At 40.1% G+C, this 18,742-nt stretch overlaps 1 protein-coding gene across 1 annotated transcript; it reads left to right on the forward strand.

The window, feature by feature from the left end:
• The first annotated feature begins 2,322 nt into the window (after positions 1-2,322).
• On the forward strand, positions 2,323-17,691 carry lrrc8aa (leucine rich repeat containing 8 VRAC subunit Aa). Its single transcript, XM_030742948.1, has 3 exons — positions 2,323-2,479; positions 8,389-10,513; positions 13,254-17,691. Exons 2-3 carry the CDS (start codon positions 8,399-8,401, stop codon positions 13,527-13,529), a joined length of 2,391 nt encoding a protein of 796 aa, XP_030598808.1. The 5' UTR covers positions 2,323-2,479; positions 8,389-8,398; the 3' UTR covers positions 13,530-17,691.
• Positions 17,692-18,742: the final 1,051 nt, after the last annotated feature.

Raw genomic sequence — 18,742 nt, forward strand, 5'->3', positions numbered from 1 at the left:
CTTTGTTACTGCAAGCAAAACAAGCGCAGGGCTCATATGAATCCTTTGCTATAAGGCTAAACTGAATAAACACATTTTTCAAATTTACAAGGTTACAGTGCTGTAAAAGTTTATTTTTGCATATTTGTCACACTTACATGCTACAGAGCATCAAACAAATAATATTAGAATATAAAAATATATTTAAAAAAAAAAATTAGACAAAGGCAACCGGAGTAAACACAAAATGCAGTTTTGAAATGGCTGGCCTTGTGTGGAAAAAGTAATTGCCCTGCTTGTTAAATCATAAATTAACTGTGATTAATCAAATTTTTTTCTGGAAAGCTGAGTTCAACTTCACTGGCCACACTCAGCTCACTGATGACTGATCCAGGAGGTCACAAAAGAACCCAGAACAGGATCTAAAGGGTGGTTGTTGTGTGATGGTCTGTGGCTGCTTTGCTACTTCAGGACTTGGATGACTTGTGGTGATTCATGGAACCATGAATTCTGCTCTCTGAAGGAGAAAGTCCAACCATCAGTTTGTGCCCTGAAGTTTAAGCGCACTTGGGTTATGCAGCAGGACAATGATCCAAAATACAGAAGCAAGTTCACCAAAAAAAAAACAAAAACAACCCACAAAGGTTTTAGAGTGGCCTACACAAAGTCTGGACTTAAATCAGACTGAGAAGCTTTGGCATGACCTTAAACGAGTCGTTCATGCTCAAAACCCTTCAATATAGCTGAATTAAAACAATTCTGCAGTTGTCATTGCCAAGGGTGACACAACCAGTTATTGGGTTACTTTTTGAAATAGAGCCAGGTAAGTTGGTTAATGTTTTTTTTCCCTTTTAATAAATGAAATCCTCATTTAAAACTGCCTTTTCTATTTACGTGGGTTATGTTTGTCTATTAATTTGTCTGAAAATCTGAAAGTGTGACAAATATGCAAAAACCTAAGAAGTCAGGAAGGGGGCAAATACTTTCTCACAGCATCATATATACCTTAAAATATATTATCTCTAAGTGTTGCCTGTTTATTATGACACTTTGTGCTAAACTACATGATATTCTGCACAAATAATTGTTGCAGGGAGCATTCATTCCTTATTCATAAGCCTGCATTTTGGGTCAACATGTATTATTCAGTGGGAACAGTTCTGTCTAAAAGTTTGATTTGCAGGCTTTTTGTATCTTTTCTGAAGTGAACATATAATGCTTGGAATGAGGTTGAGCATATTACCCACAATATTTGGACTTGAGGCGCCCTGAAGTCAGTCTGGGATTTCATGAACAAAAGCAAACAACTGAGCCGGCTTAAAAATGGAAGAAACGTGGCAAGTCCCTCTCCGGTGCTTGCTACAAACTACTACAAAATTATATGTAAGTGTACCAAGGAGATTAGGTGCTGTATGTGGGATAGTTATTACAAATTTATACACAGTTACTTCGTGCAATCATCGCAGAGATTTGAGGAAGAGCTGGAACAAGCAGATGGTGATGCATAAAGATCAGGGTGGTTTTACTTTTAAATCCTTAAGATTCTTTACACAAACACAAATAGAAAGAAGTGGGTGTTAAGGGGTTTGAGACGAAGATCACATCAAGTATTAGTTTGAATATGTTTTTCTGTTTGCTGAAATTTGCATAAAGTTAACCAGTAAATAGAAAACAAATTATTATATTATTTATTACTGCAGTTTGCACTACTCTCATGCACAATCTGTCTTATTTTTTTACTCTTTTTTTTTTAACTTAAATTCATTTTTTATTTTCTGTTTTCTTTTTTTAATATTACTGTTGTATTTATAAAAGTTTTGCATAGTATAAGACCCTTACTATGCACCTGTGAGAGTTTTACTATGTTGTTTATTTGCTTTGTTGTATATTGTAGACTGCATTATTTTATTCTTTATCCTGCTGCAACGCAATAGTTTCCCTTTATGCAGCATGTCTCATTCAACCATTCAGACACACATTCATACAAGTACTTTCTATCACACACGCGCGTGCGCGCGCGCACGCACGCACTCCGATAGACGCATCGGGAGCAGCTCGGGGTTCAGTATCTTGTCCAAGGACTCTTTGGCATGCAGACTGGAGCAGCCATCAAACCACCTACTTTCCGATTGATAGATGACCTGCTCTACCTCCTGATTTACAGTCACCCCGTAATGTAATTTAACAAAAAGGGGGGGAAAGAGGAAGAAAGAAAGAAAAAATAGCGTCAAATAAAAACAAGAAATGAGAGAGAGCGCCCGAGACCGGGGTGCTTTTATTTTGAAAGCTTTATGATTTACTGCTTCCGCCTGGCTCGGCCACAGATCTTTGTAGGAGCCGACGGACTCGCTCGGATCCAGCCGTCTTGCGGCTTTCTTCTCCTGTGGTAGTTCTCCGGGCACCGGCCTGATGTCCGACCTACCTCAGCTTCTGAAACCTGTTTGACAAATGTTTCACCGGTGTGCGGAAGAGGAGAGAGACACCAGCTTTATCCGAACATGTGGGTATTTCCTTAATATTCAGCGTGTTTGTGTGTATGTGTGTAACCAGTTAGCTGCCGCAGACTGCTAACTGGGCACCGACATGAGACATCGTTTCCCGTCCTCGCTCTGCTGACTCTGCTCTGGAGAGGACCACCTAACGAAAGGTCGCTCTGGGGTTCGGATTGCATGTAATTGTATCTGTGTTACAGCCTCGAACTGATTTATGTAGCCAATGAAATATTCTCAATCATTTTAAAATCCGCTTTGTCTACAGCTGAAGGCCAGCGAGGTGCTCTGGCATTTTAGCACCAACAGTTTTTACTGATAAAACAGTGGAGCTATAAACAGCAGATTAAAACACGGACTTTTCTAGTCAGTTGCGAGCTTTGTCTCGTGGTGGAAAACAAGAAAGCTCAGTTTTCTTGGGGCGTTTCTTTTGTAACTCCCTGTTTCTCGGTTTTTAAGTTTATGAGGAGCTTATTCTTCATCGTATTTTTCTTGTCAGCGTTATTGTCACAGTACCCATGTAAAAGCTGTTGTGATTATGTCAATGTAATATATTTTAGAGCATTACTGTAGTCCTTTCTGACCATATAAAAAATATTGATATTTGGCTGACTGTGCACTTCAAACTGGTTACAGGGATACATATATAACATCAGCATAATGTCTTTATAAAGTAGTTTTAAATGGTTCTTGTCTCAGACCTCTCAGTACAGTGAACATGTGTGTGTGTGTGTGTGTGTGTGTGTGTGTGTGTGTGTGTGTGTGTATGTGTGTGTGAGCATGACATCATTGGTGTACATGTTTGTGAGTCAGCACCAGTTAGCCCGGGTCCTCTCCATCCTTTGATTTGATAACCCAGGGTTGGGCAGCTGGGCTGAGATCGGAAGCTGTGATAATTCTGTTTGTACAAACAGGCTCTCAAGAATGAGCTCAAATTTAAACAAATCACCAAACGTTAAAACTTTATGACTAAATTTCTTTTACAGAAGGTTCACACTTTTTCCCCTGTCCCAGGCAGTAGTATTGTGGTTGATGACATCTTTAAAGTGCAAGTGAAACAGTGGATTGTGTCCAGAGAAAAAAGTCACTGCTGCTATGTGATGTAGTCTGTAAATTAAGTTATTCTTGACAGCCTAATTTGGACTTTTATCAAAATTAACTAAACACATTAAGGAGTTAATGCCATATGCTGCTGGGAAGTACTGAAAAAAATGTCCAGTGCTGCAGGAATCCTCCTTTGGAAAGCTAGAATCAGACTAAAGTAGGATTACTCTTTTCATTATCTTCTCAGCTGATACATTATTTCTACCGTACGGTGTCAGAATATGGTGAAAAATACTGATTCCAGTATCTTAAAATTCACATTTAAGCTGTGTGAAGCAACAAGCACAGGCTGGATGCTGTTGACACAACACCAAAATCTGGATAGTTTCAACAACTGTTAACTGGTGAAAGGATCCATGGCGTGCTGTTCCTTACTCATTTTTGCTGTATTGTGTGCGATAATGGGATGTAGTAGATGTTAGTAAAGTGATGCTCTCTGTTGCATTTGGAGGTCCTGCAAATGTTTGTAGCACTTAGATGGAAATTTGTGAAGTTGTTGCCAGGGGAATATTGAGAGATGTTTCAAACACAAAGGAGTGTATAGAGAGGATCTGTCTAAGTGAATGTAATAAAAGTTCCAGCTTGCAGTAAGTGCTGGGAGGGCTGGTGTCCATCCGGCTTTCCATCCACACATGCACCAGTGCAAGAAAAAAAAAAAGTCTATAAACCTTTCCGAATTATCCATATTTTTAAATTAATTGCTTGTGATTTGGTCTTCATGTAAGTTACAGTAATAGGCAACCATTCTCCAAACCAGTAACGCACAGGGTAATCATTTACAGTTATGGCTGAACCACCATAACTTGAACCACCCCTCGTTTCTTTAGGGGTGACACTTGGCCTTTTTGTGGTTCTTCATGGAAAAATAGGATATAGAAGCAGTGATTTATTGAAACATGAGCAAACATATGGGGATACAGTATATAAGGCAAGAACAGAGTTGGTACAATTCTAACGAGCTTGAAAGTGAATATTTGGTGTGACCACCTTTATTCTTCCGCACAGCCTGAACTCTCTGAGGCAGCTTTCTTGTAATTTCTTTAAGTAATCTTTGGGAATAGTTCTCTAGGCTTCTTGAACACTAATGTTCAAAGAAACCCCTTAAAAGACTGTCACAAAGCCTGGAGAACTATTACTCAAGACCACTTTTAAAAAATTACTAGAAAGTCTGACTCCTTGAAAGCAAAATATAAGGAAATTTGTGGTGGCTCAAGACTTTTGCACAGTACTGTTATAACTTGTAGAATCGTTTCTAGTAGCAACAGACCGTCATCAGTCATTTTCTACTGCTGTTTATAGGATTTTGAACAGGAATTTTGAACCCTTCCTTTCTATTAAATTGTTACCGCAAATCATTTGGGTTAAGGTCAGCACTTTGGCTTGGTTTTTCCATAACATGAATCATCTTTGCTGTTTTGTGGTTGGTTGGTTTGAGCCGGGTGATGCAACAGCGTCATGTTGAATCACCCAGCCTATACTAAGTTTCAGTTCATAGAATGCTGATATGAACTTTGAATTCAATGTTTTCTCAAAGATTGCAAGATGTTCTGAAGTCACAGAACATCCCCAACCCACAATGCTGCCTCCACACTGCTTCACTGTCTGGATTAGGGATGGGCATTTTTAAGTAAAAATAATACTCTTCAAAGATCTCCCTCCACCCCAAACTGCTCTCTGGTGACTGTTGCATAGTTGTGGCAGACTTGTGATATGCTAGCTTTGCCTAATAAATTTTTTAAGGAGCTCCATTTTAATTTCCAGCTCCATTCTAATCTCCAGGATCGAAACACGCTATACATCATTAACACCATTCTTACTCAGTGTTTTTCTCATAGTGGACACATAACAAAGATTCTAGCAGGTTTTTGGTTACCATTTGGGTTCTTTCTCATCTCTTTTAGAATTGCATGCTGTGCTCTTGGTGTGATCTTTGCAGTATGCTCAGTCCTGTCCTGAATTCCCTGCATTTGTAGATGGGTTATCTAATGATCACCATAGTCTTTAGAAGTGCTTTGGTTGTGTTTTTTCTACTAAGATCCTTAGAAAGTTGTTGTGATTGACATCTGCGTGATACTAACAAGTCTTTCTTGAAAACAGGTAGGGAGCGGCACTTACACAACCCACACCTCAGGTCCATAATTGGAACACGTCCAAGTAGCTTTTGAAGAGATTATTAGTGTAGTGTACATTTACATGTTCAGTAAAGACAATAAAAAACTTTGTTTTGTCTTCAACTGTCTTTGTGCTGTTTTTGTTTGTTTGTGACATCACATCATATTTGCCTATTGTTGTGATTATGTGAAAATCAAACCGCATTTAATGAGTAGTCAAAGTATAGTAATTCCAAAGGGTTCGCAAACTTTTTTTCAGTGACAGAAAAACACATTAATAGCTAAACTTAAGGCCCTGTTGGCTGTTACATTCAGGAACTGGAGCTTCTTCCTGTGACGTTATAGGTTAACCTGTGGAGTTTGTTTTTGTTTTTTTGTCCCTGTGAGATTAGCTATCAGATTTTACTTTAAGGCTCTTTGATATCATTTTAAAAGAAAATTCTGTATATACTGTAAAGAGGCACGTCCATTTGTTTTATCACAAAACAAATGGACACTAGTGTCCTTGAGGGAAATTATTGCTGGCTCTGTAATGCATTGGCTGTTCACCTGCACTTCTCTTGACCCATGTAGCAGAGCTTCATTGACAGGGATTGCCTGCACAAAGGCAGCTCTGTCTGAGAAAGAAATTCAGAAGAAATGTACTGGGGTGAGCCTGCAAACAGGAAACCTAGAACACAGTCACTATATTATCCTGTCTTGACCTTTTTCATTTGACACCAGGGAAAGTGAGAGGAAGTTCTTCAGTTCCTCAGAAAAGTCCTTGGTTGAAATTATTAGAGGGATTATATTGGAAAATTTTGGAGTGTGTTTTGTAGATAAGGTAAACTGCTTGCAGACTGGTGTTTATTTTCCTGTGCCAGGATGAAGTGAAACAAACCTCGGATGTTCTTTTGAACTAAAGATATTAGTGGCACATTGTGACCGAACCGGATCATCTTTTATGACTTTTAGGATTATTTCAGACCCTGGCTTGAAGCTCCTGGAAGAACTTGACAATTAGTTTGTGTTACATGGAACTTTATATGAGCTTATCAGTGAGGCGTGATCTAAGCGACACACCAATTACTTAAAGACAGGAAACTGAAAACGTGCAGCGGTTTTATTGTACTGCAAAACTTGAATTTCAGCGTGTCACGTTGCAAACATAAATGTTTTTGGGCACTTAAAAAAATCTTGTACAGGGAAGTGGAAAACTGCACCGGAGTCAAAGAGAGCCTGTTGTTGAAAAACTTTGAATTGGAATAACTGGTTACAATTAAGGGTACTGTGGTAGCTGTTGGGGTCTCAGTGTGCTGTAATTTCTCTCTTAAAGTAAAGCAGAGGTCTAATCAAGGAGGCCCACGGCGAGTGCACTGCCATTCTGGTTTGAACTGGATAAAAACAGTGCTTTTTTGTGAGGGCTTGAGCAGCTATCTTGTTTCATAAGGTAAAGGGTGGTTGAACAAACAGGGAGATGCAGTTTTGTTGTTTTTGATTCTTCCCTTACTTCATGTTGCAATAAGAAAAATAAATGGGACTGTTACAGTGGAATTTTCTCTCCCACTACAAGAACTGTGTCAACATTAAACTTTATTCTGTGGAGCAGCTTGTTCTAGGGTTATATTACCCTTTGAAATGTCTTGAAGAATAATAAAAAGCTGTTTAGACTCCCTTTGTTTCCCCTTTTTTTTTTTTTTTTTGCATTGCTCACACGTTTACTGTGTGAAGGAGAAGCCTGGTTGTGGTTTTTACACATGTGCTCAAACGCTGGGGTGTTCTTTGGCTTGGGGGTTTGTTTTAGAGTGGTCAATAGCAGCAGCCTCTTCTCAGAGACCTCTATTTCGCTTCCATTTTTGTAAGAGAATTTTAAAATTTAAAGTGTCTCTCTTGATTTAATTTCAGTGTTCCTGGTCATTCTGATCATTTATTTTTTTCTGTGAAAACAATCTGTTTCACAAAGCTCATCAAGAAATTTGTTTAAGGTGTTTTTGGAGCTTCTTAGGTATCTACATTCAACCATGGCCCTAGGAGGAAACATGTTAAAACCTATTCATTCTGATAAATGGCTACATATCAGGACAGGTGGAGACACCGATTCTGTGTGGACATGCCTCTGCAATGTGCTGTGGCCCATGCAAGATGTTCAGGAGGTCTTTTCTTTGACTGTAGGGCAAACTATCATGTTGTGTGTGCTTCCAGTCTGGTTACCTACTGATTGGGCTAAGTGAGGCTATCAGCCTTTTTTTTATGTTCAAGGAGGATTTTTGACATCAAGTAAGAGTAAAGGAACAAGGCTAAAGCAGGCTTTCTTCTAGTGCAAAGGCTGCTGTGACCTTAGACACAGTGGCAAAGTGTTTGGCTACTGTGGGGAATATGTTTCCACTGTATGGATGGTATGCAGGAAATCCAAACAGTTGCTTCTTCAATGGAGCATCTGACTTTGTCTGTTTTATGTATCTGTAAATTGAATATGTCATGGTTTCGGAGAATAATTTGTGACTGTATCCTTGGAGAAAACTGAAGTGGACATTTTTCACTATTTCATGGCATTTTAAAGATGATGAATCAGAAAATAATTAGAGGGTTAAGTCGCAATGCAAATAACAGTTGTATATTTTATGCCAAGTTTTACCCCAAAGCATTAAGGTTTTCAAAACACAGTATAATATGTTTTTAACCTAGTATGTCATGAACTAATCCCCTGTTGTCTCTGCCTTTTTTAGATAAACCATCATGATTCCCATCACTGAGCTCCGGTACTTTGCTGACACCCAGCCAGCTTACCGTATCCTGAAGCCATGGTGGGACGTTTTCACCGACTACATCTCAATCGTCATGCTGATGATTGCAGTGTTCGGTGGGACGTTGCAGGTCACACAGGACAAGATGATCTGCTTGCCTTGCAAGTGGGTCGTCAACATGTCATGTGAGGTCATGCCTATGCCAAATGTGACCATCCCCTATGCACCGGAACCCAAAGGCATTCAGTATGACCTCGACCGACATCAGTATAACTACGTAGATGCAGTCTGCTATGAGAAAAAACTACACTGGTTTGCTAAATATTTCCCCTATCTGGTGCTACTCCACACTTTAATCTTTCTGGCCTGCAGCAACTTCTGGTTTAAGTTCCCTCGCACAAGCTCTAAAGTGGAGCATTTTGTCTCCATCCTCCTTAAGTGCTTCGACTCCCCGTGGACAACCAGAGCTTTGTCTGAGACTGTGGTAGAGGAGAGCGACCCCAAGCCTGTGGGAAAAACAAACGGTTCAATGGACAAAAAGGCGTCAAGTGTGAGCGAGGATGTTGAGGCCAGTGTGCCCATGCTCCAACGAACCAAGTCCAGAATTGAACAAGGAATTGTGGATCGCTCTGAAACTGGAGTTTTAGATAAAAAGGAAGGGGAGCAGGCCAAGGCCCTTTTTGAAAAGGTCAAGAAGTTCAGGATACATGTAGAGGAAGGTGATATAGTGTACCGCCTTTACATACGTCAGACCATTATCAAGGTAATAAAGTTTATACTGATAATTAGCTACACAGCCTACTATGTAAGACACATCAACTTCAATGTGGTGTGCACAGAGAACATTCAGAATCTAACAGGGTACACCGCATTCTATTGCGCTCATCCTTTAGCAACTCTTTTCAGGATTTTGGCCTGTTTCTACATCTCCCTGGTGGTGGTTTATGGTCTCATCTGCATGTATACTCTTTGTTGGATGCTTAGCCGCTCCCTGAAACGATACTCCTTTGAAGCAATCCGTGAGGAAAGCAGTTACAGCGACATCCCAGATGTAAAGAACGACTTTGCCTTCATGCTACACATGATAGATCAGTATGACCCTCTTTACTCCAAGCGCTTTGCTGTATTTCTGTCAGAGGTGAGTGAAAACAAGCTGAGGCAGCTCAACCTGAACAATGAGTGGACACTGGAGAAACTGCGGCAGCGTATTACCAAGAATTCCCAGGAAAAGCTGGAGCTGCACCTCTTCATGCTCAGTGGGATTCCAGACACAGTGTTTGATCTGGTTGAACTAGAAGTGCTCAAGCTGGAGCTTATTCCAGATGTGACCATCCCCCCAATCATCGCCCAGCTTTCCAACCTGAGGGAAATGTGGCTTTATCACACCCCAGCTAAAATTGAGGCTCCAGCTCTGGCATTTCTAAGAGAAAATCTAAAGTCCCTCCACATTAAATTCACTGATATCAAGGAGATCCCGTTGTGGATCTACAGCTTGAAGAATCTCAGAGAGCTGCATCTAACTGGGAACCTGAGTGCTGAGAATAATCGTTTCATTGTCATCGATGGGCTCAGAGAGCTCAAAAGTCTCAAAGTTCTACGGCTTAAGAGCAACCTTACTAAGCTTCCCCAGGTAGTAACAGATGTGGGTGTGCACCTTCAGAAGCTCTCCATCAACAATGAGGGCACCAAACTGATGGTGCTTAACAGTCTGAAGAAAATGGTCAACCTGACAGAGCTCGAGCTCATTCGCTGCGATCTCGAACGTATTCCGCACTCTATCTTTAGTTTGCACAACCTGCAGGAGATCGACCTGAAGGACAACAATCTGAAGACGATAGAGGAGATCATCAGCTTCCAGCACCTGCACCGCCTTGTGTGCCTGAAGCTGTGGTACAACCAGATTGCCTACATCCCCATTCAGATTGGAACACTTACCAACCTGGAAAGGCTCTATCTAAATAGGAACAAGATAGAGAGGATCCCAAGCCAGCTTTTCTTCTGCCGCAAGTTGCGCTTCTTAGACCTGAGCCACAACAATCTGACCAGCATCCACCCAGATGTGGGATTCCTCCAGAACCTGCAGTATTTTGCTGTGACCGCAAACAGAGTGAGTAGCAAAAAAATTGTAAATTTGTGCAATGCATGTGCTTATTGTAGTAAAAGTTGTCTCATTCTACGATCATGCTTTCCACCCCTCTATCTTCCTGTTACGTGTCAATAAGGTTAACTTAAAGGCCAGATAAGGTATTGACGAAGGTCAATCCTTATAAATACCTACATGTTCCTGGACAGCTTTAGAATTATAGCTTTGAAGATAACAGTATGACTGCAGTGTTGCCCATCCAAAGACTTCACTTCACAGGTGGGCGACTCAGGTATTTTGACAGATGGCCAAGACTTTGTCTAAGACAGTGGTTCTCAAATAGTGGGGCGCGCCCCCTTTTGGGGGCGCGGTGCGATACCTGGGGGGGCGCGTGTGACCCTGGGGAACAGGCTTTTTTTTGGGGGGCCGTACTAGTATAAAGTGTAATTGCGCATCCACTACAGTAGGCGGCAGTGGCGCTGTCATTGTTACTTCTGTCACGTTTGCGACAGTGCAACATTTTACGACTTACAAGACAACAGGTTTGCCTTGGTTAGCAGTGTTGAGTCAACAGAAAGCTCCGACTGCGTTCTGCCTATAGCCTCCGTTATTCAACATAACAACCCCCAACATGAAAAAGTTTTTAACAGGGATGAAAAGAAAAGCGGAGAGAGACAAAGATAATGAGACAAAAGAAAGTCACCCGAAAGCTAAGACGAGGAAATACGACGAAGCGTATTTAGCGCTTGGCTTCACTGTCACTACAGTTGGAGAAGAGGAAAGACCGGTGTGTTTGCTGTGTCTAGTTGGTCAAACATGTTTACAGTTTAAACAAGGATTTATTTATTTTTAATTTCAGGCAATGATGCACTTAAAATCTTTTCTGTTGCAGACTTAAAACACGATTTAATAAAGTTATTCTTTGTAAGTTTGACCATATGTCTTTCTTTTTTTCTTTAATGTTAATAAGGATAAAATGTTATGCAGAGATGGATAGTCACAGTGGGGAGTGGGGGGCGCGAATAGTTTTCTTCTTGCTAGGGGGGGCGTAACAGAAAATAATTGAGAAGCACTGGTCTAAGACAAAAACAAAGTTTATCTGCTACTTGACAATCCTTTCACTTTAATTTTTAAAGTTCAGTGATTCCTAGCCAGCTAGCTCCAGGCCTGCCTGTCTAGTGTTTCTCAAAAAAGGCAGGCTCGTCAAGTCGATATTGTGGTGGTCCTCAGTTTCATTCAGCTCTCTTGAGTTTCAAGTCCTACATTATACAGATTCCAACTCTACCATCTTGAACTGCATCTGGCAGCAATAATCCCCGTTCTAATCTGGAGATCTGCTGCAAGCTGGAGGGACACTCAGACCAGAACCCTCAGCTGCTGGAGAGCTGGTCCCACCCTGTTCAGCTTACTGTGGCTGCACAGGAGAACAGGGGTGCAGTCCCAGATGGAAGAGATTAAGTCTATTCATAGGATGAAGAACATGCTGGAGAAGCAGCTGATTATTTCTTTATGTATTTATTATGAAAGTGTATATGGTATTACAAGTGTGATGTATCCCTTTTATCCACAATTCTAGCTTAGAAGAGAAGGTGGCAGATTATCATAAACGTAATTATTTTTCAGAGACGTGTTCGGTGTTGCTAAAAAATTATAGTTGGTTTGTAGCCTGTGGCTTTTGGTGAAGGAGCTCATTTAAGCCAACGATTTGCTCTGAGGCATTTCATTCAGTTTTGTTCTCAGTGAGAATTTAAAGAACCATTTGGTGCATTCTCCTGAAAATACTGTTTTGAACACAGAGCATGCATGCAGCATTACTGCTGTTTTACTAGACTTTCTTCTGTGCTTGCATGCTGAAAATAGCTTCGAGCAGGTTTGTGTGCAGCTACAAATAGCTCTATTAAACGGTGCCCTTTTGATGTTTCATGCTTCTAAGGCCTCTTTTCCTTAAATCCTACTTAAACTTCCTGCACATTATCTATACAAATAAAAAGAATGATTATGAATATGTAGAAGTTTTTAACTGAATGTGATTTCTGTACAAAAAAGGAGACTGGACAGTTGTTTTCAAACAGAATGGTACATACATAGAGTAAATGCAAGTTCTTTTTTGTTCTTTTGAAACCTCTAAGTCTTTAATAGACATGCACAGATTGTGAAATTCTTTGTATATCACATTCTGGTGGTTAGATTGCAAACCTATTTTATTTTATTGCTCAAAATCTCAAATTTGAGTTGGAGAGTTAAATACTAGAATAGAATGCCTTTATTGTCATTATACAGGATGTACAATGAAATTGTACATTGTGATTTTTGAGGTCGTGTCAGGAAGGGCATCAGTCGTAAAATTCATAATCCAACGTAAAATCAAACATGCAGAGCTACCTGCTGTGGTGACTCCTTGTGGCAGGGGAGCAGCCAAAAGTAGCTTTATTGTTGAGCGTATATTTGTTGCATTTTGAACTTCATTATTCTTAGAACTCTATTCTCTAGAACTCTATGGTTTTTTTTTTTTAGCTAAGTTCTGAATGACTTAGTTGCATATATTGATTGGTCAAACACATGAATATTGGATTTAAAAATCCAATAAGACCATAAGAAAACCAATAAGACTGTCCTGGTAGCATCTGAAATTAATATGATCTATAACTGAGCTGCTTATTACTGTGAAGACAGCTGCCTCTTTTGCTCAGTAGCTGCCTTAGCAGGCAAAGATTCTGGTAACCTCCACCACTCATGATTCTACTTAATTTGCTTACCATTTCAGATTGAGACGTTGCCCCCAGAGCTGTTCCAGTGCAAGAAACTTCGTACTCTGAATCTGGGGAACAACTGTTTGCAGACGCTGCCATCACGCTTTGGCGAACTGACCGGGTTGACTCAGTTGGAGCTGCGAGGGAACCGTCTGGAGTGTCTCCCGGTGGAGCTTGGCGAGTGCCGGCTTTTGAAGAGGAGCGGCTTGGTGGTGGAGGAGGACCTGTTCAACACCCTTCCACCAGAAGTCAAAGAGCAGCTTTGGAGGGCTGATAAGGAGCAAGCCTGAGCGAACAGAGTGGACAGTTGCAGAGGAGAGAACTTTGATGAGAGGAACAAAGAAGCGTGATTTTGTGAAGTCTTGAAGGAGATGCAGCAGTTCTGGCCATACAGGCACAGGAAAATGATGGCTTTTGGAATTGCCTTTTAGGAAAAGTCACATTTCCATCAATGGAAAAAATTAGCTTGGTGATGAAAGGTGGTTCAGTATCGTGGCCTTTCAGTGTTTCATCCTGGCTGTAAAGTTGCAAGGATGTCGACAGGTGATATTGAATATGCATGCCATAGTAGGAACTTTCCAAAGCAAACCTGTTTATTTAAACTTTGCACGATTCAGCCTTGCCAGTGATCTACATGTGCTGATTATCACTACTTTGCTATCCACAGGAAATATGCACAAAGGAGTGTTTGCCTGACATTCTCTGGCCTTGAGAGTGAAAATCACTTTTGAATTGCCTCACAGTGCTAGTAGATGTAAGTAAATTAATTACAGTGCAACTGATAGCCAATTTGTTGAGGCATGAAGCTTCACCGTGTTTTTTTTCTTCTGGCTCTTAATGCTCGACTTGCTCGGAGGCATCTTTTTATGTAGACAAAATGACTGATGAAGATTTGCAAATCATCCTACGGGTGATCTCACAGCTTAGGCCTTAGCTCAAGTGGACAGACTTCAAAGGAAAAAAAAAAGCTGTCAAATATTCAGTGGAAACAAATGGGAACAAACTCTACAGAACAGTCTAAATACCCTGCAGTTGTTAAATTATAACTCTGTGGGGCAGGCTGTTTGTTAACTGCATGGGGAGTTATGGTGGAGAAATCCACTTTCTTCTTTTAATCTTTGTTTTGGTTCAAGAAACATCATAATTCTTTAGGGATGTTATTTTATAAGACTTAATATGACACCTTGTAACGTGCTGGAGAAAGGCCAAGAATTTATTCTGGTGTAGTTTTCAATTGTACCATGTTTGGGCCTGTGACACAGGCTGTATTAAGGTGAATGCAGCATTGTATTTTTGTTTCTGCATTTATTTTAAAATTATTTTCAAAGATATACCTTTAGTTCTTTTGCATCTGCTATGTTGTAATTACAGTGTAATTACACAAGGTTAGCAGCCCTCACATTACCAGTCACAGGTGAATACTTTGTTTTGGGTTTTTTGTTTATTTGTTTTTTAAATTAAAATATATGAAGCTTACACACTGCTAAATCACACAGCGAGTAGATAATACACTCCAATAAAATGAACACAAATGAAGGTACTTTTTTTCTTCTTTAATACGCCTTATGATTTGGGGTTATGAGCCTTTAGATGCTTATTAAATGTGTGGAACCCGCAAGGGGATGAACTGCAGATACGAAATGGTAAAGTTAGGTACCTACTGTCTGAGAAGTGTTGACTCGAGCTGAAGAAGTGGACACTTGAAGCATCTGACACTTAGATCCTTTTCTAAGTGTCAGATAAGGACAGACGGGAAATGAGAGAGTGGGAGAAACATTTAGATCCCAACAGAAGGGAAACATTTGCAGAGAGAGAGAGAGAAAACGTACAGTATGTGATTTCCACCATCTATGGACCAAATTAATGTAACATGCGTTGTTTGCTTGAAACACTTTCCTTATTAAGGCTTTGGATTTAATAGCATCATTTGGACTAATTCTGCTATGTTTACTCCAGCCAGGCGTCTCTTGCAGCTGATATGGCCTTAGATTTTACAAGCTTTATACCCTGTTAATAATTGCAAACATCACAATCTTGGCTTGTTTTTTATTTCTTGTGCTGTAAAATGTATAGCTGAAATATTTAATGTCTTTGTTTCATGTGAACTTTATTCTTATTACCTGCTGTTTTCTTTTTAATTTGAGCTTTTTAAAGGACGTTAACCCTAATAACACAATTCTACCTTTGTTCACAGTATATTTTGTTTACCGAGGCCTTGACTGAATCCAAATGTCCTTGTAGGGGTAACTAGTAAAGTGCTCCCACACAGTCTTAAAAGGCAGAAATAGGAGCCTCTGTTTTGGATGAGTTGATGAGCGAATAGTGCTAATGTTGGAAGCGAAGATTGGAAATGAAAACAAAAGCAGATGATGCCAGAGAAAGGCAGTCATTCAAAGGAGATCTCAGCTTTCTGGGAAGGATGGAGTTTGATTGCTTAAACAACACATCCATCTTGATAAATGTGCCCTGGTTAAATGTTAGCTGTGCCAAGTAGTGAGGATAGTGACCGCTGACCTGCTGGATGCCAAACAATGCATGAAAAAGTAATTGTAGTGGTTACTCTGAGTTAGCCCATCTAGTCTTTTTTTTTTTGTAAAGAGCAATGCAGCGTGTAGGTCTTCAATCTTGCCTATACTCATTGCTCCTGTTATAGGTGTAAATGTGTTTTTGTTTTGGCCTGTGTCACCTTTGGTTTGTTTGTATGATGGTAGATAAAGTCTGACTGATATTGAAATCCAGTAATCTGATATATTAGCAGACTTTTTTTTTCCTTTCAGACACACGAAACAAACAGATTCTCCTAACATTTGTTGTGTTTAGTTGTTTATGTACTTGTGTACACTCTGTCCGACTCAGATGCTCAGATCAGCTGGCTGTTGCGTTTGCCGCGTTCCAAACACGTGATGCCAACAGGAACGTTGCAGGGTGCCTGCTGCTGGACAAACTATGCAACATCAACACTTATAACATGGCTGAAGGATGTTTCTCCTCTCTCTTCTCTTTAAATTTTCATTGGCTTTTGTAAATGCCAGTACAGAGAGATCAGAATTTAGCTACTATTGGCCTATTATGTTGGCGAGTTCTATGGGCAGCCTTCAGATTTCCAAAGCAGTGGTTGCTTGATTTGAGCCCAAGGTTAACAAAATACTTCTTGCTTCTAAGACTTAATGTGTGGGTCACATCATTAGTTCTGGAAGTTCTGACAATTTCTAGTATAACATATAAAGTCAGTTTAACTCTTGAAGATGGATCGTGCCATAAAAATAGTTCTTAGGGTATCCCTGGGAGCTCATGCACAGCGTATTACGCTAGTTTGCCAAAATTCCAATAAGTATTTATCTGGCATTTTCATCACACTTCTCGGGTCTCGTTTTGCCCCCCTTGTATTTGGACACGTATGCACAAATATTATGGCCAGGAGTTGCCTTGGTGATTTTTGTCAAGGCCTTCAGAGGCGTGACTGAGCTGTACAGTCCTTTACTGTCACTTCCCTCTGAGTCATGCGTCTAACTTGAGCCCAGTCCGTTTTCCGTTAGTGAATCAGGTGAAGGTCCGAGGAAAAAGAAGTTCCCGTAAAACCGAAAGGAGGAAGTTTTGGTGACTCATACATGCTCCTTGGTTACAAGAAAGCTCTGGACACTATATCTAAAAGTGCTGAACACATTAAAGTCAGTGTATATAAAATCATTTTTGTTCATTTTTTTAAAAAATATTTTGGAGCGATTTTTATTTCTTTTTTTTTTTTTTTTTCCATTCTTGTTACATGTTTGTAAGCTATGTATGCCTAAAGCAGTGTTGTTTGTGTGAAAGAGCATGACTGGTCAGTTTATTCTTGCTCATAATTATCATTTAGATTGCTGCTGGTTTCTCTTTGGACACTCCTGTCTCTGAACAAACAAAGCAGGACTTCACAACTGAGCAGAAACGACTCTCGACAATCTGACTTACTGTAAATGGAGGTGAGCTCACCCTCCAGTGTGGGCATTGTGTACAGCAGTACATCATCTGTTAATATTTCTCAAGAATGTACATTTTCATATAGTTTCATTTCATTTTTGTTGCCCAGATTTTCTCTAAAACTGCCATGGTTGCATTGTATTCACCTCTGCCTGTGTATAAACCATAAAACATGATTGTACTTTCTCTGTACAATGAATTCATCTCTGTATTCTGAAGCCTGTAGATCAGGGAAAACCGTTCATTTCCATCTATTTCATTTCGAAGCAAGTAAGGAACCCCTTTAGCATAAGCCGCGTCGCATTAAACATTAACAGGAAGCTGGATGGACAGACTTGTTTGAGTCAGCACTGTCTGTATCACAAGGCCTTTTATTAATTTTATTATTAATTAAAAGCAGAACACTGGCTTTTTAAGTGGGACATCTGTAACAATGGACAACTGAACTTTGCCAGTTCGGGCTTTCCTTTTGTACCATTACGGCATATGAAATAAAGTTGACATTAAAATTCTGTTTCTGACTGTGTGGGTGATTCTTGGAGCGTCCTGAGCACTGCTGAGAAACGTGTTTAAATATGGGGAAGAAGCAGGCTGTTAGGGCTCTGCCACTGCTGACATTTGACTTGTCTTTCTCTTCTTCGAAAGAGGAACCTCCTCTTTCATGGATCAGTTTTAGCAGCACATTGTTTGCCATCACCAACAGAAGACAACAACTTCTTTTGAGTGTGTGCGCTTTGCTGTATTTCATGCGACAGGTGCTTGAATCTTTGTTTTTTCCCTTTGCAGATTTGTTTTTTAGTACACTTAAAATTTAATTTATAACACTTTTTTTTTTTAAATTTTAAATCAAGGATTGGAGTGATGTGTTTGTAGTTTTTTTCTACTTTGCTGTCCTGTCAATCATCCTGTGATTCTTTCAGAGAGATGTACACTGTATTGCCAAATGTATTCACTCATCCATCCAAATCATTGAATTCAGGTGTTCCAGTCACTTCCGTGGCCACAGGTGTATAAACCAAGCACCTAGGCATGCAGACTGCTGCTACAAACATTTGTGAAAGAATGGGTCGCTCTCAGGAGCTCAGTGAATTCCAGCGTGGTACCGTGATAGGATGCCACCTGTGCAACAAGTCCAGTCGTCACTACTAAACTGTTAGTGGTATTATAAACAGTAATTTCTATTGTGAGCTCCAGTAGATTTTCTTTGTGTTAAGGCTGTGATCAGCTGGCGTGCTGCTGCTGCTCTGTGCGGATTTACACAACTGAATTCAACCAGATGTCAGACAGTATAATGCTTATGCTGTCTTTATACTGACAGCATACAGTTGGCATTAAAGGTTGAATTCAGGGAATGAATCTAAGCATCATCAGCTTAAATTCAAACTCATCTCTGCTACATTTGATGTAACCAAACTCTGACCATGAACACCACAGCTGCTGTGCTCCAGTCCAACACAGAGCTTTACTGTAAATTCACCACAGTACAGCAAACTAACCTGTTTATCCTGCAATACACTGCAGTATATTATAACTGTATTATTATCTT

Source organism: Archocentrus centrarchus, chromosome 12 (assembly GCF_007364275.1).
Source record: "Archocentrus centrarchus isolate MPI-CPG fArcCen1 chromosome 12, fArcCen1, whole genome shotgun sequence".
Classification (NCBI taxonomy): domain Eukaryota; kingdom Metazoa; phylum Chordata; class Actinopteri; order Cichliformes; family Cichlidae; genus Archocentrus; species Archocentrus centrarchus.